General features: G+C 46.7%; 1 protein-coding gene across 1 annotated transcript in view; it reads left to right on the top strand.

Moving 5' to 3' along the window:
• The first annotated feature begins 16,559 nt into the window (after window positions 1–16,559).
• PLEKHD1 (pleckstrin homology and coiled-coil domain containing D1) overlaps window positions 16,560–27,873 on the top strand; it is a 44,775-nt gene continuing 33,461 nt past the window's right edge. Inside the window, exon 1 of the mRNA XM_077820244.1 lies at window positions 16,560–16,708. Coding sequence (XP_077676370.1) covers window positions 16,560–16,708 — 149 coding nt within the window. The remainder of the gene's footprint in view (window positions 16,709–27,873) is intronic.

Here is a 27,873-nt window from a genome sequence, read left to right on the forward strand (position 1 = left end):
AGGTGCACGCTGATCTGGATAGCATGGGAGTGGGGAACCAGGACTCAAATAGTAGGGGCTGCTGCAGATCAAGATTGAGGGGTCTGGGAGGAGTGTTGTGTGGGTGGAGTGGAGAGTAGGGGGTGTCCAGGACTTGGAACAGAAGGAGTCACAACACCTCAGTCCTGTTTTTCAAGCCCTTACCTTCAACTAGTCTAAAAGTAAACCTTTTAAATGGATACTGTCAACTCAATAATGTTGTTTATCACATTTCTTTACAGATGTTATTACTAATAAAACCTTAGATAACTAATGATGCTTTTTAAAATTACTTTTCACTACTTTATGCTTTGTTTAACTCTGCCTCCATAATGAAAATCCATGAAGTCACTTCCAATGTTGTTTACTTCCAATGTTGTTCATTTATTATTTATAGTGTGTCAGATTCTATGATGCAAGGTTTGGGTTGCAAACACTGTAGGGAAATGTTTTAGTAAAAGCCATTATTTATGTTTAAATTGTTCTGGGGGAAAAAAGGAAAGATTTCTATGGGGTTTGGATTTTGAAAAAGCATGTTTTAACAAACCCTACTTTCCTGGGCTCCATCTAGTATGTTAAAACTCCAAGCATACACCTCTATTCTGTCCATACAATGGAAGACTTTATTGCTCTCAATGTCAGCACAGGAGAGAGAAAATAGAAGGGAATCAGGGATCATGGTCAGCTTCTAAGCTAATCAAAGCACTTCTATTGTATAACTGGCCTCCAGATTTGAAATCAGTGATTGACCAAGATTTAGTAATTTAGAAACAGAACTCAGTTCTACTGACTCCACCATAACTACTAAATAAAGTGTTTCCCATCGCAGTTTCACAGGATAGTTGTCATCTGTCCTGTCACGGGTCTATCATTAGCCCTGTCTACCACTACCAAGTTTCTGCACAGTAAAGCAGCTTTCTGCACTGTGATTCCTGAGGTGTACACACTGCCAAGCCACTTAGTGTGCAAAAACTGTGCAGTTGCAGTGCTGTAAAATAACAACCCTGACGAGAGGCGTACAGCTTTCTGCGCCAGGGCTACTGCACTGCAGTGCCAATGTAGACACAGTGGTCAATTACAGCGCTGCGATTGGCCTCAATGCCTGTTATCGGTTTGAACTCTATTGCCCAACTGTCATCCCCACCACTTAAATTCCTTTGGAATTTTGAAAGTCCCCTTCCTGTTTGCTCCGTGATGTGTGCAGTGGTCTCAGCGCATCTTTCCAGGTGGCCATGCCTGCTCCATGCACCAGGCGATCCCCAACTTGGAGCAATGTCGAGCTGCTGGACCTCATTGGCATTTGGGGAGAGGAGGCTGTCCGGTCCCAGCTGTGCTCCAGACGTAGGAATTATGATACCTACGGACAGATTTCACGATGTGTGACAGAAAGGAGCCATGACCGGGACGCAGTGCTGTGCAGGGTCAAAGTGAAGGAGCTGCGGAATGCCTACCACAAGGCACAGGAGGCAAACCGGCACTCCGGTACTGCGCCCACGAGCTGCCTATTCTACAAAGAGCTGGACGCGATACTTGGCAGCGACCCCACCTCCACTACAAAGACCACTGTGGATACTTTGTTGGCTTGCGCGCCAGCTGAGAGTGGACCAAGCCAGGAGGAGGAAATCTTGGATGAGGATGTGGAGGGGGACTAGGAGGCAGAGGATGACTCAGAGATCAGAGATGCATGCAGTCAGAAGCTCTTTTCTACCCCGGAGGAGCCTAGCCAGTCACAGCTGTTGGATGTTGGTGAAGCACAAACAGGAGAGGAGGCCCCTGGTGAGTGGATTTGATTTTGGGAATCACTGAAGCAAGTTGTTGGGGGCAGGAGGGTTCCAGAAACAGGCTTGTCTCCCACCCCATGCCTAGTCAGAGCGGCGGAACAGGCTGTTGATTGACTCCCTCACTTCACAGGAATCTCCCTCAGAGATCTCCAGGAAACTCTTGTGGAGATACTGGGCAATCCGCTGCCGCAGGTTCTTGGGCAGAGCTGCTTTGTTTCTTGCCCCATTAACGGTAACTTTTCCATGCCACTGTGCTGTCACGGGGTGGGGGGTGGGGACCATTGCTGCACACAGGCGAGCCTCAGAGGGGCGAGGGCAGAAGCTGCAAGCTTGGAGAAGATCCTCCCTTGATTCCCCACTCACCCTCAGCAGTGAGGTATCTTCCATAATGATCACATCCTCTGGAAAGTATGGGGACAGGAATGATTATCGAAGAGGGGCCAAAAGGAGAACATGGCACACCAGAATGAAGCCACAGAGAGGCTCTTAACGGTTATTGAGCACCAAGCAGACACGGCTCCAGGTGATACTAGCTCTGCAAACTGAGCAGCTCTGTGCCTGCCCTCCCTCCCCTACAGCCGCTATCACAAAGCTCATTCCCATTCTCCCCCGAGACGGTGTTATCAACCTCCTGGCTCCAGTCTATACCGGTGGCATTCCACTTCTCCCTCCTCACAGTCCAGCACTGTGGGCTCCCACTGCACTTAACACCCATCCCTCTGCAGTTTGGCCCTGCTGAAGTACAGCACCCACTGCATTGTACTCCAAAGGAGAAGGTTGGATATGATCCCTGGACACCCACAAATCTTTAGCCATCCTGGGACTCCACCTCTTCCTGGGACCTTCCCTTCCCCCATCACCCTCACTGCTGATGTTGTTTTTTTTTTGTTCGACTTTCTTCTCTGGTTGTTGTTTTTTAATAAAAGAATTGTGTGGGTTTGAAAGCAATCTTTATTCTATTAGTGAAAAGCAAACAGAGCCCTGCAAAGCAACAGACAGTTATGTTAAACCTTCATACTGCATCGTCTGCATCAATCACAATCATCTCCTAGCATTATGAGCATTGCTCTCTTGAGCATAGCAACAAATATTAGTAGCTTTCAGCTTCAAATTGCAGGTTAAAGGCATCCTTGATCCTTATGGCCCCGTGCTGCACCCCTCTAATAGCCCTGGTCTCTGGGTGTTCAAACTCAGCCTCCAGGCACTGAGCCTCTGCAGTCCAGCCCTGAGTGGAGCTTTTACCCTTCCCTTCACAAATATTATGGAGCATACAACATGCAGCTATAATCATAGGAATATTGTCATCGGCCAGGTCCAGCTTCCCATAGAGGCAGCGCCAGCGGGCCTTTAAATGGCCAAAAGCACACTCAACAGTCATTTTGCACTTGCTCAGCCTGTTGTTGAACCACTCCTTGCTGCTGTCAAGTTGCCCCGAGTATGGCTTCGTAAGCCACAGCATTAAGGGGTAGGCAAGGTCTCCCAGGATCACAAAGGGCATTTTGACTTCCCCTATGGTGACCTTCTGGTCCAGGAAGAATGTCCCTGCTTGCAGCTTCCTGAACAGGCCAATGTTCCAAAACATGCGTGCATCATGCACCTTTCCGGATCAGCCTGAGTTAGTGTCTGTGAAACGCCCACGGTAATCCACAAGCACCTGGGGAACTGTTGAGAAATACCCCTTGCGATTAATGTACTTGGTAGCTAGGTGGTCTGGTGCCAGAATTGGAATGTTCATGCCATCTATTGCCCCTCTGCAGTTAGGGAAGCCCATTTGTGCAAAGCCATCCACAATGTCACGTACATTGCCCAGAGTCATGGTCTTCCAGAGCAGGATGTGATTGATGGCCCTGCACACTTCCATCAACATGAGTCCAACTTTCCCACTCCAAACTGGTTAGCGACCAATTGGTAGCAGTCTGGAGTAGCCAGCTTCCACAGTGCAATCGCCATGTGCTTCTCCAACGACAGGGCAGCTCTCATTCTCGAGTCTTTATGCACCAGGGCTGGGGCAAGCTCATCACACAGTCCCATGAATGTGGCTTTCCTTATCTGGAAGTTCTGCAGCCACTGCTCATCATCCTAGACATGCATCACGATGTGATCCCACCACTCAGTGCTTGTTTCCTGAGCCCAAAAGTGGCTTTCCACTGAGGTCAGCACCTCTGTGAATGCCACAAGCAATCCCGTGTCCTAGCTAGTACGTGTGACAAGATCAATGGTGCACTCTTCTTGCCTTTGTAGTTTAAGGAATAACTCCACTGCCACTCATGATGTGTTGGTCAGAGCAAGCAGCATACTGGTCAACAGTTCAGGATCCATTCCTGAAGCCTGAAGAAGCAGGGTGTGCAGTACACAAACCATTGAAAGATGGTGCCAGATGTGGACGGAAGCACAGGGATTGCTGGGTTGCGAAGCAATGCATCATTGGGCACTGGGTCAGGACCAAGGATGCCCCTGACCCCCATCCACCTTCCCACAAGTCTTAGTGGTAGAAGAGGAATGATCTGTGGGATAGCTGCCCAGAGTGCACTGCTCCGAATACTGCTGCAAGTGCCGCAAATGTGAACACACAACAGCGGTTTCCCTTTAGTACTCTCTGAGCTGCACTGTAACTCCCAGTGCTGTAACTCTGCCATTGTAGACATGCCCTCAGATGCTGCAAGACTAACTTGTCAGATTTTTAAAAAAATCCCAAATGGAATCTGATGACATACTTGTCACACTGTGATGTCATGTAATTATGTAATGACATTCACTATCAAAAACCTCATGATCTAGCAGTTGTCCTGCAAGGAAACCCTGGAAGGTGGAAGCCCTGACATTTGCAAAACCTGTCTTTAGCAGAACAGTGTCTGAGGTAATCCAACACACTGATGAATTTATTCGCACAGAACTCCTGGGAACTAGGGAAGTATTTTAATTTCCATTGTATAGATGGGGAACTGAGGCACAGAGAGATTAAGTGACTTGCTGTAGGTCACACATACAGTCTCTTTGGTAAAGCTGGGAACTGAACCCAGATTTACTGAGCCCTGAGTTAGTGCCTTCACTGCAAGGCTGTCCATCTTCTTAAAGGAAAGCTGGACTGGAAATGAACAACAGGCTTGAATCAACAGTAGATGCCCCTAATACTCACGCTCTTCCAAATAAATGACTGCTATGAATAGCAAGCTTGCCTTTATGATTTATTCATTAGATCCTGGAGCGTTCTGGTCTCCAAGACAGCATGGGATATGAAAGCCTCTGGAAGTTCATTGCTGGGCTCCAGGTAGCTTTGGGAACATTATGACTTGTGTATTCTTTCTACAGAAAGCTTCCACTGGTGTTCACTTAAGTTATTACCCCTGTTCTGTTTATCCTGTTCAATCAGTTTCCTTTTGTACCTGCCACCGTTCCTGATGCTGCTGTAATTCCTGGAGGAGGGAGGAATAGCATTAACATCAAGCATAGGAAGTTTGGGTAAAATTTATATTTTTCTTTCCTACAGCATTTAATATACATGGTGTGCTTGCTAGGTAGAAAATGTAACAGTCATGATTATCGTTTTAAAGGTTTGTCCTTTTTTTTCTTTTGCATGCTGTTGTTCACCACTCATCCCCAAGGTGGAGTGCTTTGATTACTGGAACACATTTCCCACAAATTGAAAAAATCTGCTGACCAGATCATGCCCTCCCGGGCTTGAATTGTGCATGATGGAGCAGACCCTTTGCACAGAGATCTCCTCACTTTCCACAGCACCATCCTCCCCTGTGCCCACTGGAGAGGGCTCTCCACTAGTCCAGCATCCATGCTGAGGGGGAGAGATGAGAAGGGAGAGCCTGGAGCTGGAAATGGGGCTCCAGGCTGTGTTGTCAGTGTTCCTCTGCCTCCACAAAAAGAACAGGAGGACTTGTGGCACCTTAGAGACTAACCAGTTTATTTGAGCATAAGCTTTCGTGAGCTACAGCTCACTTCATCGGATGCATACTGTGAAACTGCAGAAGACATTATATACACAGAGACCATGAAACAATACCTCCTCCCACCCCACTCTCCTGCTGGTAATAGCTTATCTAAAGTGATCACTCTCCTTACAATGACAGGTTTCAGAGTAACAGCCGTGTTAGTCTGTATTCGCAAAAAGAAAAGGAGTACTTGTGGCACCTTAGAGACTAACCAATTTATTTGAGCGTGAGCTTTCGTGAGCTACAGCTCACTTCATCAGATGCATACCGTGGAAACCGCAGCAGACTTTATATATACACAGAGAATATATTCTCTGTGTATATATAAAGTCTGCTGCGGTTTCCACGGTATGCATCTGATGAAGTGAGCTGTAGCTCACGAAAGCTCACGCTCAAATAAATTGGTTAGTCTCTAAGGTGCCACAAGTACTCCTTTTCTCCTTACAATGTGTATGATAATCAAGTTGGGCCATTTCCAGCACAAATCTAGGTTTTCTCACCCTCCGCCCCCCCCCCCCCCCCAAGCTCACTCTCCTGCTGGTAATAGCCCATCCAAAGTGACCACTCTCTTTAAAATGTGTATGATAATCAAGGTGGGCCATTTCCAGCACAAATCCAGGTTTAACCAGAACGTCTGGGGGTGGGGGTGGGGGTAGGAAAAAACAAGGGGAAATAGGCTACCTTGCATAATGACTTAGCCACTCCCAGTCTCTATTTAAGCCTAAATCAATAGTATCCAATTTGCAAATGAATTCCAATTCAGCAGTTTCTCGCTGGAGTCTGGATTTGAAGTTTTTTTGTTTTAAGATAGCGACCTTCATGTCTGTTATAGCGTGACCAGAGAGATTGAAGTGTTCTCCGACTGGTTTATGAATGTTATAATTCTTGACATCTGATTTGTGTCCATTTATTCTTTTACGTAGAGACTGTCCAATCTGACCAATGTAGATGTCAGAGGGGCATTGCTGGCACATGATGGCATATATCACATTGGTGGATGTGCAGGTGACCGAGCCTCTGATAGTGTGGCTGATGTTATTAGGCCCTGTGATGGTGTCCCCTGAATAGATATGTGGACACAGTTGGCAACGGGCTTTGTTGCAAGAAGTCACCTACTACAGGACAGGCCTAACAAAGAAAATAACAGAACGCCACTAGCCGTCACCTTCAGCCCCCAACTAAAACCCCTCCAACGCATTATTAAGGATCTACAACCTATCCTGAAGGATGACCCAACACTCTCACAAATCTTGGGAGACAGGACAGTCCTTGCCTACAGACAGCCCCCCAACCTGAAGCAAATACTCACCAACAACCAGATACCACACGACAGAACCACTAACCCAGGAACCTATCCTTGCAACAAAGCAAATACAGACTAACACGGCTGTTACTCTGAAATCTGCCTCCACAGTGTTCCTCTGCCTCCCTCCCAGCCTGAGAAAGTTTCAGGGAGTGGCGGGGAAGGCCTTTCTGCAGATGGCCCTAGCCTCCCACAGATCCCAGGGGATCCACCCGGTTTATGGATGTGGACAGAGCCCACAACCTTTTCTTTGGGGGCGGGGGAGAAGGAAGCTTTTTGCTAATCAGTAGGGCAAGATTGGAATTCTCGGAGGGGATTTTCACTGAGATTTCCTATCAGAGTCCCCAGCTGAGGATTTTACTGTAGGAGGAGATGACCCAGGCCTATCTGTTTACATGGTGCCTCAATGTTTTGTTTTTTTTTTGTAGGGTGGGATGTCCTTTGGCATCAGGGCCAAAGAGACTGTAAGACAAAGCCGAACAGATGCTATCGTGAATGAGCTGTGAATAAGAGTCCCTGTCATGAGCAAGAGGACTAGTCTCTGGCTGTTTGATATGTGTACTCTAAAGAAGCGATTGTCAAGCATTAGTCCTCCAGGCTTCTGTCACTGGTACTCTGGACTCCACTACCATAAAGGTGACATGAAGAGGGAATGGTGAGTCGACCAGCTAACATTTTAGTCCTTGTCCACATTAAGGGAAAAACCATGTTTAACAGTGTGCTTGTTAGAAAGCCTGGTGGTCTAGTTACAGTTCATTTTGTGCTGTTTGAAATGTGATGGGGAAAAGCCTCTTATGAGAATTTGGGGGTATCTTCCACAGAGCAATTTTTTTCAATCCTTGACTCTGGGAGCCAGCCCTGCTCTGCTTTGAGAACCCCCACTCCTGGGCTGTTCACGCACAGCCTTGGCATGTAAGCTGCTCCTTGGATTGTGCAACCAAATGACACTAGCCAATATCTCTGGTCCCAGACACAACCCTAAGAATCTCTGTCTTGCAGTGTCCTGTTATGCCCGCTGTGTACGGGGAGATTTGGCAAACCAGTAAAGTGCCTGAAACCACTATTGCTTATTCCTAAAAGCAGCCAAGTCAGCAGACCATAAATTGGCCATGCAGCAGCCTTAGCTTAACCAAGGCGGGAGGGGAGGGGATTTTGGGTGCCACAGAAAGGGCAGCTTGACCCTGAATCCTTCCTGATAAGAATTGTGTTGAAGTTGCTGATACATGCATTTTAGAGGTCGCAAGGCGTGCAAACTCTGAAAAAAACGCACCTGCTTAATAGATGACCAGAAGGAAATCTCTTGGCTTGACCTTGAAACTGCTTGCTTAACAAATTTTCTTTAAGTGACATGTCATTGTATTACTAATGGATAAATAAGGGGAAAAAGTTTGAGGTAGGGGGACTCTCCCTCTGGATACATCTTGTGTTTCCCACCAGCAGATGGAGGATTTGACCACCAGAAGACTGCCGTTGTGCCACTTGAGAACCACACTCAGCTTCAGTAATTATTGGGAGTTGGGGGTGTTTTACTAACCTGTTGCGGACTTGTGTAAGTGTTTGAGACTAAAGTTTAGCTTTAAGTGAAAGCACTCTTGTGTTGCTGAGTTTGTGCCAGCCATCTATCGATCGGAGGGCTGCATGTCCCTTGATTTATTTCCTGACACCACCTCGCACAGAGTAAAAGTTACCAAGAGCTTTGGTTGAAAGAACCCCGGGTAACAGCTGGACACTGCAAGCTTATATGAGTTCATCAGTTTAACAAAGAAATTGATATGTACCAGGCTTGTTATCCCAAGGGGAGTCTCTGACACTCTTCAAACCAAATGCACTGCTGCAGGTAGAATAAACAAACAAAGTTATTAACTACAAAGATAGATTTTAAGTGATTATAAGTCAAGGCATAACAAGTCGGATTTGGTCAAATGAAACAAAAGCAAAATGCATTCTAAGCTGATCTTAACACTCCCAATGCCCTTACAAACTTAGATGCTTCTCACCACAGGCTGGCTTGTTGCCCTTCAGCCAGGCTCTCCCCTTTGATCAGCACTTCAGTCGCTTGGTGTGGTGTCTGTAGATGTAGGGGGAAGAGAGAGGAAGAGAATGGCAAATGTCTCTCCCTTTTATAATGTCCTTTCTTCCCTCTTGGCTTTGCCCCCACCCTTCAGAGTCAAGTGAGCATTACCTCATCACAGTCCCAAACTGACCAAAGGAAGGGAGGTGACTCACTCAAGAGTCCAGCAGATCCTTTGTTATTTCCTAGGCCAGTGTCCTTTGTTCCTGTGAGGCTGGGCTGGGTTTGTCCCATACCTGCCCTGATAAGATGTGAACTGCCCCTCTGCTCTTGGAGAGTTTTTGTCTGGGTTGTTAAGCCATGAGGACACATTTTCAGCCTCATACTTATATACATGAAATTACAACCTATAACATTACTATGACAACAATGCTCAGTGCATCATGAGCCTTCCGAAGACACCCAACGTGACAAACTTTGCATTGGATACCACATAATCATTTTATAAGGATGAACGTGGGGTGCAGGGTGTTCCCACAAGGTACAGAACGTCACACAGACCATATGTTCTCACTAGAGAAAGATGTCAGATGGGGCTGTAAATTTACCTATCTGTGTGTATTGGGTGCAGAATGCATTGCCAAAGGCTTTTTATTTTTATGACTATTTGCTGAATAACCTTCCTCTCTGAGCTCTGCAGGGCAGCTGTTTTTTTCTTCCCATCCGAGGTATTAAAAATTAATAATGGTGTGCAGAACAAACTCCATCTATCCATGTGTCACATGGGAATGGATGGATTGGCAGCATGCTGCCTTCCCCCCTTTTAAACCTTCCTCTGCACAGAGCTAAGCACTTGGAAGGCTGGAAAATAACTTTCAGAAATAAATATCCAACTTTAGCATCAAATGGGGACTGGGCTGCTGCTGCTTCTGTTTTTTTAAAACTATATTTGTAGCATCAAATATATGGTAAGTGTCTCCATTTATTTCATTAAGCTGGTTCAATTGCTAATGGCTCCCTAGTTGGAAACGGCCACAATGTCCAGTTGAAACTAGGAAGACTAATCCAAACTGAAACACCAGCTCTGAACCCTTTTAGACTTTGTGGTGGCTCAGATCCAGATCCAAAGTTTGTGGCACAAGCCCAGAGATCAGTAGAATACAATTTCTTGTATAGGCAATGCACCTTTGCAACACTAGGCAGAACAAAGGTAACACTCTGTCTCCTACAGAGAGTGCTGTGGAATCTTTATTGACTACCGTTAGTGAAAGATTTTAGCTTTATCTTTCATCTGAAAGACAGCTCCTCCAGCAGAGGAGTGGCCCCACCATGACAGGATATTAGACCTGAATCGGTGCAGAGTTAATCTGCTCTTAAAAGTTTTCCCAGCATAGCTTTGCCAGTTAGAAATGTGGGGGGAAAAATCATCCTCTAAGCAACTTAACTATGCCAGCAAAAGCCACAGTGTAGACACAGTTATATTGGCGAAAGTGGTGTCCCCAGTAGGAGGGTTTGCCAGCATAGCTATACTTTCTAGTGTAGACAAGGCCTCAGATAGACGAGTACCACCTACTAAATCTTGCAATAAGTGTTGTTTCTGAGACTTAAAGTTTGGCTAATGTTTTCTATTTGTCCTTTTCACTAGGCTGTCTCCTCTGCTAGATACAGGGAGCAGAAATGTGGAAGTGTCAGGTGACATGCAGCTCTCATATTACTTCTTGCTCACAAGGGGAATTATTTGTTTCAAACCCAAACATTCATGGAGTCTTATCTGAATCCAGCTCCCAACCTTTCACAGTTCAGTTTTCATGCCTAGTTCACAGGGTTTGCAGTTTCCAGTTGCCATAGATTTCACTCTGATCACCAAGCCAGTGACTTCACCCTATAGCAGACATACTCAGTGCCCACAGTTGACTTGAAAAAATACGTATCTGTGACAGCATACAGCCTGCTAGCTTCTCTCAGTATTGGTAGGAGTTAAGAAAGGAAGCAAGGAAGTAGACCTCTCTTCCAGAGAGTTCGCACAGTAAGTTGAAAATGCTGAAGTTCTCAGACCTCAGCTAGTAATACAAGAGAAGAGAGCAATTATGAAGAATATTGTTGTACTTGGGAGCCTGAACCAGTCCTACCATGTCGAGCCTCATAAATACTAATCACTGTGTGAAGGGAGATCTAGTATCCAAAATCATAGTCACAGTGATTTGGGCCAGCGAAGAACCTAGACAGATAGATTGGACAGACTACTTTTCCCCCATGTCTGCCTGGGGTTTACTTGGCACTTTCAGACACCTGGAGTCTGTGGAATGCATGTGTGGATCATGTTTTGTTTTGTTTTTTGTTGTTTTTTACACGATCTGATTGGTTAGTAATAATCACTGATACACTTTATAGCAGAGGAAAGTGTGTGTTTATTTTCAAGTGCATTTCACCAGCAAGGATGCAATATTCTAATTAACGTAACAGACATGACGATGTATTGCACCAGTCAAAATGTTGAATAGTTGACGGGTTTGGAGGCTATTACTACTACAGACTGTCAAATATCATAACATCATACAAGCAGGATTGGGGTTGAGCAAAACTTGGATGGGAGAGCTCTAAGGGAAATGCCAGAACTGATGATTTGGTAGGTAATATTCTTCCCTCTGACACAATAGTGAAGTGATGCCCTAGTGTGGTGCTTGGGTAACCTACATGCTTGCATTGCAGCATTTAGTGGTGTAAATAAGGGAAGAAACAGTGGGGAGGATACATAGTTCTTGTGTTTGTCTGCCTATAGACTTGCCAGAGCCAGATGGGGCAGAATCATACAGAAAGCGGGTGTGGTGGGCAGTAGGTGGGCTCATCAGCTGTTTAAAGCTACTTCTGTGATTCCCATTGAGGGAAAGCACCTGACAGGACACACACTGAGTCACTCTGAGGGTATGTCTACACTACGAAATTAGGTTAACTTTATAGAAGTCGTTTTTTTAGAAATCGTTTTTATATATTCGAGTGTGTGTGTCCCCACAGAAAATGCTCTAAGTGCATTAAGTACATTAACTCGGCGGAGTGCTTCCACAGTACCGAGGCAAGCGTCGACTTCTGGAGTGTTGCACTGTGGGTAGCTATCCCACAGTTCCCGCAGTCTCCAGAAATGAGATTCAAAAGTTCACAGTTCTTTTCCTGTCAACCTGGCCAGTGCATCTGAGTTGAGAGTGCTGTCCAGAGCGGTCACAATGGAGCACTCTGGGATAGCTCCCGGAGGCCAATACCGTCGAATTGTGTCCACAGTACCCCAAATTCGACCCGGCAAGGCCGATTTAAGCGCTAATCCACTTGTCAGGGGTGCAGTAAGGAAATCAATTTTAAGAGCCCTTTAAGTCGAAAAAAAGGGCTTCATTGTGTGGACGGGTGCAGGTTTACATCGATTTAACGTTGCTAAATTCGACCTAAAGTCCTAGTGTAGACCAGGGCCGAGTGTGGAACCAGTGGAAACTCTAGGGGAGGGGTTTATACATAGGAGGAGTTGGAGGCAGTGTTGGAGACTCAGTGGTGGAGCAGCACAAGGCCCGGAAAGGTCTGCTATAGGGGTTGTATTCTAGGGATTTTGCCAATTTGTTGGATTTAAATTATAGGCTCCCTTCACCCCACTGGAGAAGAAGAGGACTGGAACTGCTGCAGACTGCAGATTAAGACTGTCACTGCAGAGCCACATAGGGAGTTTGAAGAGAGACTGTAGCTTGTTTCCTGGACTTTAAGGAGGTTGCAGTCCCTACAGAGGATCAGGACACCATCCCACAGTGACTGAGAAGTGTAAATCCTCTCGGAGAAGAGCCCTAAGGGACTATATTTGAGTGTGTGTGTGTGTGTGTGTGCATAATTATATTTGGTATTTGCAATTGTGATAGTAACAAGTACAAAAACTTGGGGAAACCCCCCTCTAAAGTGTTCTCTTTCAAGAGATATTAGTGACCATGTTCATAGTGGTTTCAAGGGGTATAAGTAAACATATGTATTCACAATTGATATTTAGTAAGTATTTTCCTTTAGAAATATTGTGTCACTCTCCTATTGGAGATTTAATTCTGCATAACATATTAAGTCCTGATAAGGCTAAATTTTCGTGTGTACCACAGCAGAAAGGTATGCTGAGGTACTATACATGATGTTAGCGTATTGCTGTCTCCAAACCCATTACATATGCAGTCAGTGCTGTTGGATGTGCTATCAGCTGATGCTGAAGTATGAAGCCAAGGTTTTGAGTACTTGTGGTCATTAAATGACCTCAGGAAACTTTTTTTTTTTAAGAATATAGTTTTAATTCCCTTGTGCTGACCACATTCCCAGTTTGAGGAAATGGATTCTTCTTGTCAAAAATTGCCCATGTTGTTTGAGTTTCACACCATATCCCTTTTCACTTCCTGCCCTAACTCATTGTACAGAGTGCGATGCACTGACCAACAGATTTGACAATCTACCCCAGAGATGGAATTGGTTCCAGTATTTTTTATTTCAATGTATTTGTGCTCTGAGATCTTTCTAGATGAAAGACCCTGCCACAATCACTGAGCTAACTGCAGCTCTGACCGCTCTTGGTCTCTTCAAGAGCTCACCCTCTCAGACTTCTGACCGTCACCTCTCTCTTGGGGTGGAATCTTATGATTCTCCCATTTTCAGGCTGAGCCCTGGGCTGCAGTCCCGTGATTACCTCAGGAGATCTGACTTATCTTCAGCACCTGCAATCTGTCTCCTCTGGGAGCAATGACAGTGGTAACCTTAAAGCAACATTTCCTTCAAGCAAAGTATTTAGAACAAAATAATTTCAGATAAAATTCAAGGTAAATTCAGATAAAACAGATCTTAAGAGAATAAATGGTCTACATACTTGCCTGTCTTTCCCAAAGGCCATCTCAGTCTGTTCTACCTAGGAACAGCGGCCAATGGGAGCTGTGCGGGTGGTGCCTGTGAGTAGCGTGCAGAGCCTCCTGGCCACGCCTCCGCCTAGGGGCCGGACATACCAGACACTTCTGGGAGCCACGTGGAGCCAGGGCAGGCAGGGAACCTGCCTTAACTCCACTGTGCCACCGACCAGGAGTTGCCTGAGGTAAGCACTGCTCAGGCAGTGCCTGCATCCCAAACCCACTCCTACACTCCAATCCTCTGCCTCAGGTCAGAACCCCCTCCTGCACCCTAACTTCCACCCAACCCCCCCCACCTGCCCCCAACCCTCTGCACCAGCCCTGAGCCCCCTTCCACACCCAAACTCCCCCCAAGAGCCTGCACCCCAAACTTCCTCCCACACCCCAACCCTGAGCCCCCTTCCACACTCCAAACCCCTCAGCCGCAGCCTGGAGCCCCCTCCTCTATCCCAAACCCTTCATTCTGGGCCCCACTCCAATGCCCCCACCCCCTCCCACACCCCAACCCTCTTCTCCAGCCCTGAGCCTGCTCCCACACTCCAAACCCCTGGGCCTCTGCCTGGAGCCCCCTCCTACACCACAAACCTCTCATCCCCACCCCAGAGCCTGCACCCCCAGCCAGAGCCCTTACCCCTCCCACATCCCAACCCCCTTCCCCAGCCCAGAGCCCCCTCCTGCACCCTGAACCCCTCATTTCTGGCCCCACCCCAGAGCCTGCACCCCCAGCTGGAGCCCTCACCCCCTCCCGCAGTCCACCCCCCTGCCCCAGCCCAGTGAAAGTGGAATGAGGGTGGGGGACAGCGAGCGACTGAGGGAGGGGGGCTGGAGTGAGTGTGGGGCAGGGCCTCAGAGAAGGGGTGGGGCCTTGGGAAAGGGACAGGGCAGGGGCAGGGCAAGGGTGTTTGGTTTTGTGCAATTAGAGAGTTGTCAGCCCTCCTTTCCCCTCACTGATACCAATCCTATTTTGAGGGCTGATCCTTCAAACCCTTACTTCTCCAAGTAGTCCTTACATGAGTTTTCAGTGGGGCACGGGTAAGTAAAGATGGACGTATTGGACCCAGTATTTTTATTTACCTTGCATGCAGTAGGCTTCCAACGGAAGTCCTCCCTGTTTTTCTCCCAGATCCCCACCCCAGCACAAGCAATCGCTTCTTTTCAGAACAGCATCCTGAAGAGTTGCTTCAGGTCTCCACATTTCAGGTGCAGTCAATGTAGCAGCCCACCTGAGTGATGTGCTTGCCTGCTCCACAGGGACCCAGAGGCACCCAACACAGGCAAAGGATGCACAGGAGGCAGGGCCTGCTTTGGTTTTCAGTGGTCTTCACACACCTCATTGTGGGCCTGATCCTGAGGGGGCTGAGCACTCAAGTCCCATTGACTGCAGCTGGAGAGAATTGTTCTTGGCACTGTTCAGGGACAGGTCTAGAAAGAGATGTAAAGTAATGCAACAGAAGGGACTCAACGTAGAGAGAATAGGAACAGCATGCTGGGTTTGCCTTCCCCGTCTAGATGTCACCAGCTTTCACTCTGATTTTACCAGTTCACAAAACTTATTAATATAATACTTCTAACTTCTTCTCTTTATCATTTGTTAGATGCTGCCATCAATGTGCCCTCAGCACTGGGCAAGATAAAACCAAGGCAATCCCTCCTCAAAGATCTAACAATGTCAGAGACAGACAGAGAAGGCAGGATGCGGAATGCAGGAACTTGGAGCAACATTATGCTGTGGTTTCTTGTGAGCCCTGGGGAAGAAGTGTTTCTTGGAGGGACTTTGTGTGGGGTGGGCAATGGCTGGGGAGCTGTTCATTGGCGATGGAGTCGGAGGAAATGAATGGAGTGGTGAAGCTCTCCAGGGAGCAGCAGAAAGCATAATGTGTCCCAAGTCCCAGAATTGGGATTGATGAGTTGTATAAGAGATTATTTTATTGCTGGCAATGGCCCTTTAAGGAAGAATGAGACTGGTGTCATGGACAATACCCATTCAAACCAGAGCAAGCATTTGAACCCTACCCACTGGCTTCCAGGCTGGCACAGAAAGGAAACCTCTCCAAATAGATGAGGAAGTCTGATTGGAGCTCACTGATTCACACCCACTCTGCTCACCTTGTCCCATGAGCCAATCAGAAGAACTCATGAGCAGGCACAAGACTTTGGGGGCATGTGTCACAGAAACAAGCCTGGCAATTTGCAGACTGTCTCCTCTGACTCTGATCTGGGGCTTCTGAGTGTTCAGTGCAATAACCATCCTTACACCCTAGCTCTCACTCAGATAATTAGGCTTGCTGCATTATTTCTGAGTGTGTGCGCTCTCTCTCTGTATTCCTGGTCTGTGGCTCTATTCAGCCCTCTGACTCATGGGCTGGGACCTTTGCGCTCTCCGTAATGCATCACAAAGTGATACAAAATGAAGACACTTTCATCATCTCTGCATCGGGGGAGAATTATCGCCTGAGCACTGAGCAGTCCTGTTATTGATTTAAACCATAGCCTCAGTCTCTCTGTTGGAGTGGCTGGTAATGTCCTTCTGGGTCATTGCATTTAATTGGATTCCCTGAGCTGCCAGGCAAAGGGGGAGAGTTAGAATAAAATCCATCTACGATGTTCACTTCAAAATCCAACTCTGTCTCCCCCTCTCCATCCATGGAACAGGCAGACTCGGATGTCTTGGATATCAGCACCAAAGTGCAGCTGTATGGCGTGCTCTGGAAGAGACCCTTTGGGAGGCAGTCTGCCAAATGGTCCAGAAGGTAAGATGCAGGATTTGGCTGTGATGAGGTGCAGTCACTGCAGGACTCTCTGTCTGTTCAGTGGAAAATGCAGAGTTCAAGGGGGGAGGGGAGGGATAGATAAGCAGCTAGACCCTCTGAGGGGTTAACAAGCTGGGGCAGAGAGGATAAAATTAAGTGTTCAGTTAGATGGGTTTGGGTGAATCTCTGAAAGAGCCATTGGGTGAGCAGGGAAGGATACACAGGCAGGCTCCAAGTGGGATAGGGAGGGCTCAGAGGCAGGGGTTAGATTAGCAGTGTGAACCTCTGGGGACAGCTCCCCCATTCTGAGACTGCTGTATACACCGGGCATCTCAGCCAGTTTCCTTCTAGCCCTGCTTCACCCCTGTGCTGTATACACATCACTTCAGCATTGGAACTGGTTCCAAATGTTATAGTGTGATAATTGTGTGATAGCGGCCGAGGTTGCTTCTCTACCTTGTTCTGGAGTTGAGGCTTGATTCATTAGTGTTTGTAAAGCTCCTTGAGATACTTGGCTAGTGTATATGTGTACTGCTGCTTTCTGGGGGTTGGAATCAGAACTGCTTCACTCTGAGTCATAGGTGCTATACTGCTAACAGCAAAAAGAGATTCTCTTTCTGTTTCTGAAGAGGGAGAGTACAAGTTCTATCCCCACTGTTGCTATAAAGTTGGCATAGTGTGTTGCATACTGGTGACCAGGAAGTTTGTAGGTGGCTATACCTTTGTTACTTATTATCTGGGTAAAAGTATGTACTTTACTACAGAAGCAGTGGGTGGTTTTTTGTTTGTTTAAAGTTGATGTTATTTCAGTGTAAGTTTCACTACATTTTTAAAAAATTTCCGGTGACCTTCAAATAACAAAAGGTGACTATTTACATATATATGCTCTTCTTATAACACTTCACACTTTTATTGCACCTTCTGTTTAAGGCTCTCAATATGTTACACACTCAAACAGATTAAGTCTTTCAACACCACGAGAAGCAGGGAAATACCATTATCCGTCCGAATTGTGGTCTAACAGTTCAGATCTCGACCTGGCAGTCAGGAGACCTGTATTTCTCTCCTGCTACTGTCAGTGATTTGCTTTGTGGTCTTATGCAAGTGATTTAACCTTTCTGAGTTTCAGCTTCCCCTTCTGTAAAAAGGAGATGACAGTTCTTCCCCAGAAAGGGGCTTTGCCACCACCTGTGGGAGAGCACTGTAAAAGGCAGAGTTATTTATTTATTTAGTCCCATTTTACAGCTGGGGAAACTGAGGCATACAGTGGTTAAGTCTTTTGCACAAGGCCGCAGAAGGCCAACCCCCCCCCCCCACACACACACACACACACCTTTGTGTGTACTGCAACATTTTTCTGCAAACTGAGGTGTTATTTTCTGGGAGGTGCTTTGTGATAAGTAACCGCAGCTTCGCCTACATACATTTGTTACATGAATTATGTTTCAAAACAAACGTGATTGTGCTGCTGAAAAGAGCCAAGGATTGGTGTTTTCCCAGCAAGAGAGAATAACCAAGGGCAAGATCTCCTTCAAGGCAGATTGTCAAGGTTCCTCCCCCACTCTGAACTCTAGGGTACAGATGTGGGGACCTGCATGAAAAACCTCCTACGCTTCTCTTTACCAGCTTAGGTCAAAACTTCCCCAAGGTACAAAATATTCCACCCTTTGTCCTTGGATTGGCCGCTACCACCACCAAACAAATACTGGTTACTGGGGAAGAGCTGTTTGGAAACGTCTTTCCCCACAAAATACTTCCCAAAACCTTGCACCCCACTTCCTGGACAAGGTTTGGTAAAAAGCCTCACCAATTTGCCTAGGTGACTACAGACCCGACCCTTGGATCTGAGAACAATGAAAAAGCATTCAGTTTTCTTACAAGAAGACTTTTAATAGAGATAGAAGTAAATAGAAGTAAAGAAATCCCCCCGTAACATCAGGATGGTAGGTGCCTTACAGGGTAATTAGATTCAGAACATAGAGAACCCCTCTAGGCAAAACCTTAAGTTATAAAAAGATACACAGACAGAAATAGTTATTCTATTCAGCACAATTCTTTTCTCAGCCATTTAAAGAAATCATAATCTAACGCATACCTAGCTAGATTACTTACTAAAAGTTCTAAGACTCCATTCCTGGTCTATCCCCGGCAAAGCAGCATATAGACAGACAAACCAGACCCTTTGTTTCTCTCCCTCCTCCCAGCTTTTGAAAGTATCTTGTCTCCTCATTGGTCATTTTGGTCAGGTGTCAGTGAGGTTACCTTTAGCTTCTTAACCCTTTACAGGTGAGAGGATTTTTTTCTCTGGCCAGGAGGAATTTTAAAGGGGTTTTTACCCTTCCCTTTATATTTATGACACAGATTAAAAAGAGTCCTTAACACGCTCATTTCCTCTCAATCAGAATCTCTTGCAACCAAACTGTCCAACTCTATCCGACGTTTGAGTCATTATTTATTTAACACTGTTCTATTCCTAGAAGTCACCCCCTTCAGCAGCGAGTTGTAAATATTTTAGTGATAGCAGGTGGCAAGAGGTGGGGGAGACGCTCATGAGCCAGCAATGCGATGGGATGGAATGTTTGCTGCAGCTGGAACTCTGAGGTACGCTGGGAGAAAAGAAATGGGGAGGGATTTGGGCTTGGAAGGAAAGGAATTGATTGGGTATCCTGAAGTCAGGAGGCTGGGGTAAATGGTGAAAGGGAACAAGAGGAAGCCAGGAGGCATGAAGAGAATGGGGAGATGCGTGAGGGTATGGCTTCATGGCAGTTAGCGTGGGCGATTACCACCCAGGTCTGAGCACCCAGGTTCACTTAGCCCGGGGGCAACTGGCCCCATTTCAAAGCCCTACTTGCATTACTGTGTCCTCACATTTCTGTACTTGCCCATGTGTGTCTGTGGGTATAGCCCATGGTTCTTTGCACTGAGATGCTCTAGGATTCTTTTCCAGTCAGTTATGTCAACTGCAAGAGAAATTGTCCATCTTCTGCAGAGAACTGTGGGAAGGCTTTGGAGGACTGTCAGCACTTGGGTGACTCTTTTGCCTACATCCTCACTGCAAAGTGGGTGAGTTCCAGTGAATGAAAGTTAATCCCGGACTTTAACACCCCACTCTACCCAGCCGAGTAAGCTAGCTCAGTCTTAAAGGACTGCCAACCCTGGGTCAGGTGGTTTGCTGTGTGGTTGGTAGGGGGGTTGGGGCTAGAACCTGCATAAGAGCCTGGGCTGACTCTGGTGCAGTGAAGACGTACCCTAGGAAGGAAAGGGAGACGCCTGGAAGTGAAGCATATGGAAGGCTGGGGCATAGGAGCAAGAGGTTACAGGGGACTTGAAAGCAAGGGGTCTGGAAGAAAAGCAAAAATGGAGTGGCACTGGGGTCCTGGAAGACAAAAAGAGAGTTTGAGCAGGGGAAGGGAAGTCAGAGGAACCGTTGGAAGAAAATGGGACATAAACTTGCTGAGGCTTTCAGGTTCTGCAGCATGTTGAATCTTTCTCAGACTTTCCCATCCCGTGTTTCTTTTTGCTGTCTTCCCTCCTGCAAGCCTCGCAGTTTGGATGTGCATTTGCATCAGCGCACATTACAGATGGCAATTCCTTGCAGAGCTCTCAGGGCTTTTAACATGTCAGGATTTGCAGAGGGCTGGATTTTAAGATGCCGTGTCACCAGTTTCTGCTTAAAGATGCTAGCTCTTGAAGTTCTCGGTAGAACTAGCATTACTTTCTCAAGCACAGAAGGGTTTTACTGTGAAATCATCTCTTGCAGGCTTGTGTAAACTGATCATATTGAGGCTCAAGAAATAATCCACCCACCCCCAGTATAACAAAACATCCTTGGTCAGGTATATTAGGTCAGAGGGTAGGGGGACCAGGTGTTTTTCATCTTAATTTAATTCACTGGATATTATTGGTCAATGCTGGAGACAGGTGACTTGATGCACTAGTGGTCTTGTTGATTATGGCGAAGGATTTGTTGTTATGAAATCCTATTATTATTGTTTGTTTGTTACTATTATTTGCATTGCACCTTGCATAAAACCTAAAGGCCCATTCCCTGCCCTGAGGTGCCTACAACCTAAGTGAAGTATGACATCATGTGATGTGGGGAGAGACCAGATCAGGAGATGAGGGAAGAAGGTTTACACAGCTAAAGGTGCACACCTGCTGGAGCTGCATGCTTCACGTGTTGGTTTCTGCTTTATAGGGTTGTACTAAGGTCATTGCTGGAGAGACTGGAAAGAAACGTATGTAGAGGGGGGGACTCAGGGATGTCCATGGGCTACTTGATCAGGCAGGTCACTCCGGACATGGGCAACAACATTTTACTGATTGGTTGGGTGAAACTTTGGCTATGTCTACACGACACCACTTATGGAGGCTCAGTTGCCTCTTTGTAGCGTTTCTGGTGAAGATGCTCTAAGCTGACAGGAGAGAGTTCTCCCACTGGCATAATTAAACCATCCCCAGTGAGCAGCGGTAGCTATGTCAGCGGGAGAGCATCTCTCAGAGGGGTGTTTTTTTACACCCCTCAGCAACATAAGTTACACCGACAAAAGTGCTAGTGTAGACATAGCCTTAGACAAGTGGTTCTCAGCTGTGGTCCACCACTTGTTCAGAGAAAGCCCTTGGCGCACTGGGCCAGTTTGTTTACCTACTGCGTCCACAGGTTTGGCCGATCGCGGCTCCTACTGGCCGAGGTTCGCTGTGCCCATCCAATGGGGGCTGCGGGAAGTGGCTCGGCCCGAGGGACGTACTGACCACCCTTCCTGCAGCCCCATTGGTCTGGAGCAGCGAACCGCGGCCAGTGGGAGCCGCGATTGGCCGAACCTGTGGACGTGGCCGGTAAACAAACCAGCCCAGCCCACCAGGGCTTTCCCTGAACAAGCGGCGGACCACAGTTGAGAACCACTGCCGTACACAATAGCTGCGTGTGCACCTGCCTTGGCGCTATGGGCTGAATATGGTTTTCAGTAGGGCCATGGAAGGTGGGGAGGAGAGATCTCAAAGATGCTGAACTTAGACAAGAACAGATTCAGAGGCAGCCTGAAGGAGTAGCTAAAAGCATGTGGCTGACCCCAGAAGAAACCTGAGGAGAGGTTTTTGGGTCAGGTTGCAGGCTGAAAACAGTGTTCTTGGTGCTGTGAGCAAAAGCAGCTATTTCCCACTATTTGATTCCTTTTGAGTTCAGAGACACAGGAATTTAGTGCAATTTGATTTACAAAGAATGTACAGAGAAATACCTGACTACCACCAATTTCTGCTCCAACTGGAACACCCACCGGGCCCCCAACTTTGACTAGCTACTCGGGTCAAACAGCAGCAGCCGGCATTTATACAGCACTTATCACCACGATGGCTGAGTGCCTCACTCACATTTGATTCATCCTTGCAACCCCCTCTGTGAGGCAGGGGAATATTCTCATCAAGCCTATATTGCAGACCAGGAGTTGAGAAACCAAAAGGCAAAGTGACTTGTCCAAGGTCAACCAGGAAATTATATTCCAGCATAAGGAACAGCCCAGATCTCCTGAGTCCCCTTTGCTGCCACTGGAGTGGAGTGTGGATGTGGATCCGGCCCTGAGCTGGTATGTATGAGGGGACCATCTAAAGTCCTGCTTCTGCAAACTCGTATGTATGGGCAGGCCCTTGCACCTGCCCCCTGTCCTATTGACTTCAGTGGGGCTCTGTGGGGCTGCAGGGGTTCACCTGCACAGAGCTCCGTGCAGGATCAAGGCTCAGTCATACCTTGTATGGGGATGGACTTGATGATATCGAGCCCTGTCCCACAAGACACTGAGTGTCCTGACTTCCCTTTGAAATTAGGTGGAGTAGGTGGCACTCAGCGCCTGACAGGATCAGGACCCTCATTATTACAGTGGTAATAAACTCTTTCATGTTGTGGACCACTCCTTCAGAAGGACCTTCTCATGCACCATCTCCTGCTCCACCCCCAATGTCACCTTCCTCCAGGAAATGTAATATCCCAGTGGTAAGGAGTTAGGATAAATTCAATGTAATGAGTCATGGGCAGTTACCTACCTCCACCTTGTACCTCTGCTGTTTATTTACTCTCCACGTATAAAGGGCTTTAGATCTATTAGGACCAAATTTACCCTCTTTCCAGCAGTGCTCAATGCTCCAGTCTTCCCAGACAACAGAAGCTTTTTGGCTCTGTCCTTTTCTGTGGTTTGCTACCTCTCACTTTGAATCATGGTTGAATTTACAACAAAGAAACAGTTGATTAAGGGAGCCGTGAAGCTGCTGCAGAGGATGCAAAAAAGAATTAATTTTGTTTGGAGTCTAGTTGGCCTAAACAGTCTCTGGAGGTTTGTTAGAAGAGCTGCATCTAGTAGGAACTGTCGTTGCTTGAAGACCAACACAGGTTCCATCTTTGTTGCAGAATCAGCTGTGTGGGCCACCTGGAAATATTTATTTTGCAGATCACCAGCCCTTTATGGACCACACTTTGAGAATCACTGCTCTACTGGGATCTCATGTCTGATTACTATGATCCCATAATGGGGCAGGTCAGATGGGGTTCCTATCTGGTGATTCCACACGTGGCATTTGACATACAATTCACCTTTTTGCCACATAAATGTGTTCAAGCATCCAAGATTTCATTTTTTAAAAATTCTTGTCCTTGTGGTTCTGAAAATAATCTTGAGAACAGGATATGTAGACTGTAGCAGTTTTTTTCTTCCTGAATTTGCAGAAAGCCTGAAATAATAGTTTGGAGAGGTGTGAACTGCCCCTAGGCGTCTCAATGGGTTAACAACTCTACAACTCTGCGATCTGGTTTCTACATGGTTAACTATTTCCCTTATCCCTGTCACAAACAACCCTCTCCTGGAGGAGAATTTACTATTAAAAATAAACAGAAGGGATAGAGAACTGATTTTATTATTAATTTTTCATATTTAATTAAAAACTTCAATTTTAAATGTAAAGGAAGATGCCTTAGAGCTCCCAGCCTGCTGCACCAGAGAGCTGCAGAGCCCAGGGACCTTGTCAAAGAAAGTAGGTCTAACTGGCTGCAGAGTGCAGGGGGACTTGGGAGTAATAATTAACACCTTTTATGTTGGAACGCTGATGATAATAGCCACCTTCCACCTCATCTAGACCCTGTGCAGTTGTTATAGCCAGATAGCATAGAGCCAATTTGGGTGGAGGGGCAAACAGGGTTAAAAAGCAAGTAGAGGGAGACCTTCCAAAGTCAGAGCATCATTTGTAGCAGAGTGTCAGCAAATGTTGGATGCGGGCCAGCTGGAAAAACAAGTTTTCCTAGATGAGTTCCCTTAGTTAGCATTTTATTATGCAGCCCTCCCATCACTCTCCATATGTACATACACCACACTGCCCTCCCCACCTCCTGTCTCATCATCAACAGCAGAAATGCTCTTTCCTGCCCTGGGACTATCAAAGACAGGGGTTGGAATGGAGCAAACACAGATTAATGGTAATTAATCCATCTACCAGTATAAGGAGGAATTCAGCTTCTGACCCCCTGAAGAATCTTCATTGACAATACCCGGCTCCATCAAACTAAGTGCTTGTGACTGAATGAGTTTAGGGACAAGGAGTTGGGGCATGTGGTCCAAATCCTGCAGTGCTGGCTTAGGCAAAATTCCTGTTGAAGTCAATGAGAGCTTTGCCTGTATAAAGACTAATAGATTTGGCCATGTGTGTATAAATGAGCGAGAATGGACCTGATTCTTCACTGCTTTGCCCCTGGTGTAGCCATTTACATAAGATCAGAACAGTACGCTCACTTTGCACAGGTGTAAATAACTGCTGAGGGTACAAGGCAGTGGAGAATCAGAGGGCTATAGGGAAAAACAGCAGAGAAAAGGGCTGTCTCAATCTACCAACCTATACTGTGGCAAAGCCCAAGTTATTTCATTTGGTTGCTTGTCTCTGTTACTGATCCACAGTGGCTGAGGGAGGTCTGGTACTGGAACAAGGCTGACAGCCTGAGTTCATCTGTCATTATTGTGACATCTGTGTGCTGTGCTTTGTATAAGCAATAATCTGAAGTGATATTAGCAGCATCCTCTCCAGCCAGGAGGAGAGGGAGAGATTAATGCCTCAGGCAATGCAACGTCTTTCAGTGGAAAAGAGCTCCCTTCCCAGCAGCCCCCTGAGAGAGAAGCAGCAGTCTTGGTTCCCTGACTGGACACTGGTGGCGCTTTTGACCGGTCAAGTCCAAGTTGGGTGACTGCTGTGGTACAGAGCAACTTTGGAAAGAAATTTCTGCTGCCTGACTTGTGATTTCCCCCCTCTTCTCCCTGCAGCTGCTTATTCCTCCCATGGTTCCCAACTAGCAGCTCAACCCCTTTCCCTGCCACGGACACCACAACACTAATGCCGACGGCGGGAGTGGAGCCAGAGTGAAATGCCCAAGACCTATTGCTGCACTGAGGGGCTCATCAGTAGGAGAGCAGGGCAGGAGCATGTGTCCTTTTCATCCCCATCTCCAGCGTTACGTGTATGCTCCCCGCAGCCTGACCATCCTGCTACCACCTGCTGTGGCCATTTCAGCAGAGGTCAAGGTCGTTAATGGGCCTTGGAGATTGAACTCCTCTCTCCTCGTTGGATGTGGTCCCTCCAGCTCCGGAGTCAGGTTTGAGCAGAAGCAGGGTTGAGAAGTGCTGCTGTTTCTGTAGCTGCTCTGTGGATAAACAGAAGCCATCAGTCTTCAGTGCTCTCATCAGCTCTGAAAATCACAGGCAACCTGCACGGTGATTTTTTTTTAAAAAGTGTTACTTAAAAGCACACTGTAAATGTCCAAATGTATATGCTGCAAGGACTGATTTTCACTGTGTGGCTGCCCAGAAAAGGACTGCCACAGTGGGCTCCCCGCCCTGGAGGGAGAGAGAAAAATGTTCGTCAAAAGCCCGCCCTTCCTGGTGTGTTATTTCGGTGATCTGTGCACCTGTTCCCCATAGCATGGCCTTCACTGCGGTCTCCTTCTCCAGCTAGAACTCACCAGCATATAAGACAGACAAAGAAAGCCTATATCTATCCCGAGGGGCAGAAGAAATTACAGGTGCTGCCGCCTCCGAGTTAACTTGTTTTTCAGGCTGCCACTGTCCAAGTGTTCCTGGGATAGCCTCAGGGAATGCCAATCATACTGGTCCAGCATCTGGGACTTGCTGTATTTAATCCTGGACCAGTGCCAAAAAAGCACTGCGAGACTAAAGCCCCAGTGATGGTTTTAAAGTCTGATGATCCTGATACTTAGTGTGTGGCATGTTATCACCTCAAAACACTTCACAGACATTCACTAACCAACCTCATTAGCCATCAGTGCTAGAAAAAAGGCACTTTGTCAGCAGAGATCAGGAGCCTCAGCTTCTGAATGGGATGCAGCTTTGCTTTCTGACCCTAGAAGAGCACAATGCCTCTGACCTTCACCTGAATCCCCTATCTCTGATTACTATAATTTCTTCTCCTTCCCTACTTTAATTGCAACATGATTTCAGCAGCTGTTACCTTGAGATTGGCTGGAGCTAGAAACAAATATGGCAGCTGGAACCAATCTGAGAGCTGGGCATGCAGATTCCAAGTGACATAAAACAACCGGGTCAAATTGTTCTTTCAATGACATTGATGTGCAAGGGGAACCTTGCTCACTGAGCCTAATTCAACCCTGGTGTAACGCAGGTGAATTCAGTAAAGTCACACTAGGGAGACATCTAGCCAATTGTTTCTGACATTCGTAGTATGGTCTAACGCTGGAGATAGGATTTTAGGGACTCATCTGCTGTAACCTACAGGGGTGGATTTAAATGGAGGCATGGCAAATGGCATGAGGGGCCCAATGGCAGAGTGTTACATTTGGGGGATAGGGAGCCAAAGAGCCCAAGGTGACTAAACAGATACAAAGGGTGAATGTTTCCATTGTGCAATATTTCATGCTTTTCGTTTGTTCCATGCTCTTCTCTCCTGTCCCTCACCTTCCCTTTCATTCTCCTGCCAGTCTGTCTGTCTCCCTTCCTGCTCCTCCCACAATCTTGTCCTGTCTCCTCACCACCCCCTCTTTCCCTCCCATTCCCCAAGATGCCCCTACTTACTGCCTATGTTCATTCTGTGTCTCTCAGCTCTCTGCTGGGTGTCTCTCTCACAGCCCCCAGGCTTCTCTGGGTCTTTCGCTCCCCTCTTCACACTGCCTTAGCCATCCTCCCCTTCAGGGTCTCCCAGGGTCCTTACATAGTGATGTGATGACTGTGTCCTAGAGGCCAACGATTATAAAGTGGCAATCTTATTGATGATAGCCTCCCTTGTAGGGAGAGACCATGAGATATGCATGTAACATGTCATGAGGTGCCCATCAATAATCCAGGTTTGAAATGGTTTTCTTTTCCTTTATTATTATTCATGTGTATTATTGTATTATTTATCATTGAATTCTATTTCATTTATTTATCATTCCAAATCCCCCTGGATTCTGCCAACCTCTTGGAGGCCAGGATTTTAATCCCCCAGAAGCACAGCACTGCTCAGAACTCAACTCTGTTTTCTCAGAGCAAAATCTAAATCATAGGGATTATTGGGAGCACTAAGCAGCCGAAAAACTAATACTATAGAGCTTGGATTTAAAGGGGGGCTCTGCTGACTTTTATTAATTACATGTACATAACAATAAAATGTCCTTACTTGTGTTGCAAATAACACCTGATGTTGAAACTGAAATAATTTTTAAAAAATTAATGTACTTTTCACCATTTACACTGTTTGCTGCTTGCATTTTTTTTAGTGCAATAGACCACTCCATTTTGTATTTGTGGGCAGTCAGTTTCACATTCTGATTTCCATGCGCTAGCAGCAGAGTGCTGCAGCATTTGAGTTGCAAGCCCTACAGGAGAAGATATGTTTAAAATATATTTTTTTTAAATTGTTGCAGAAGTGGTGTGAGATCCAAATCAGGCATCGAGTCCTCACAGTGCTAGACACTGTAGAAACTTGTAATAAAAAGACAGCTCCTGTTTGATGGGTTTGATCACAGAAACCCCCTTTTGGACTGCCACCTGATATGCCAAGACTACCTCTGAGCCCGTTTTCCCTGCCAGCTTGGGACTTCAGTGCCCTGCCTGGTTTGAGTCAGACACTCTAGCCTGCTACAAACACAGACCCAGGTCTGAACAACGTCCCTCAAAAACTGCAGGCTT

This window comes from Eretmochelys imbricata, chromosome 6, assembly GCF_965152235.1.
Source record: "Eretmochelys imbricata isolate rEreImb1 chromosome 6, rEreImb1.hap1, whole genome shotgun sequence".
Lineage (NCBI taxonomy): Eukaryota > Metazoa > Chordata > Testudines > Cheloniidae > Eretmochelys > Eretmochelys imbricata.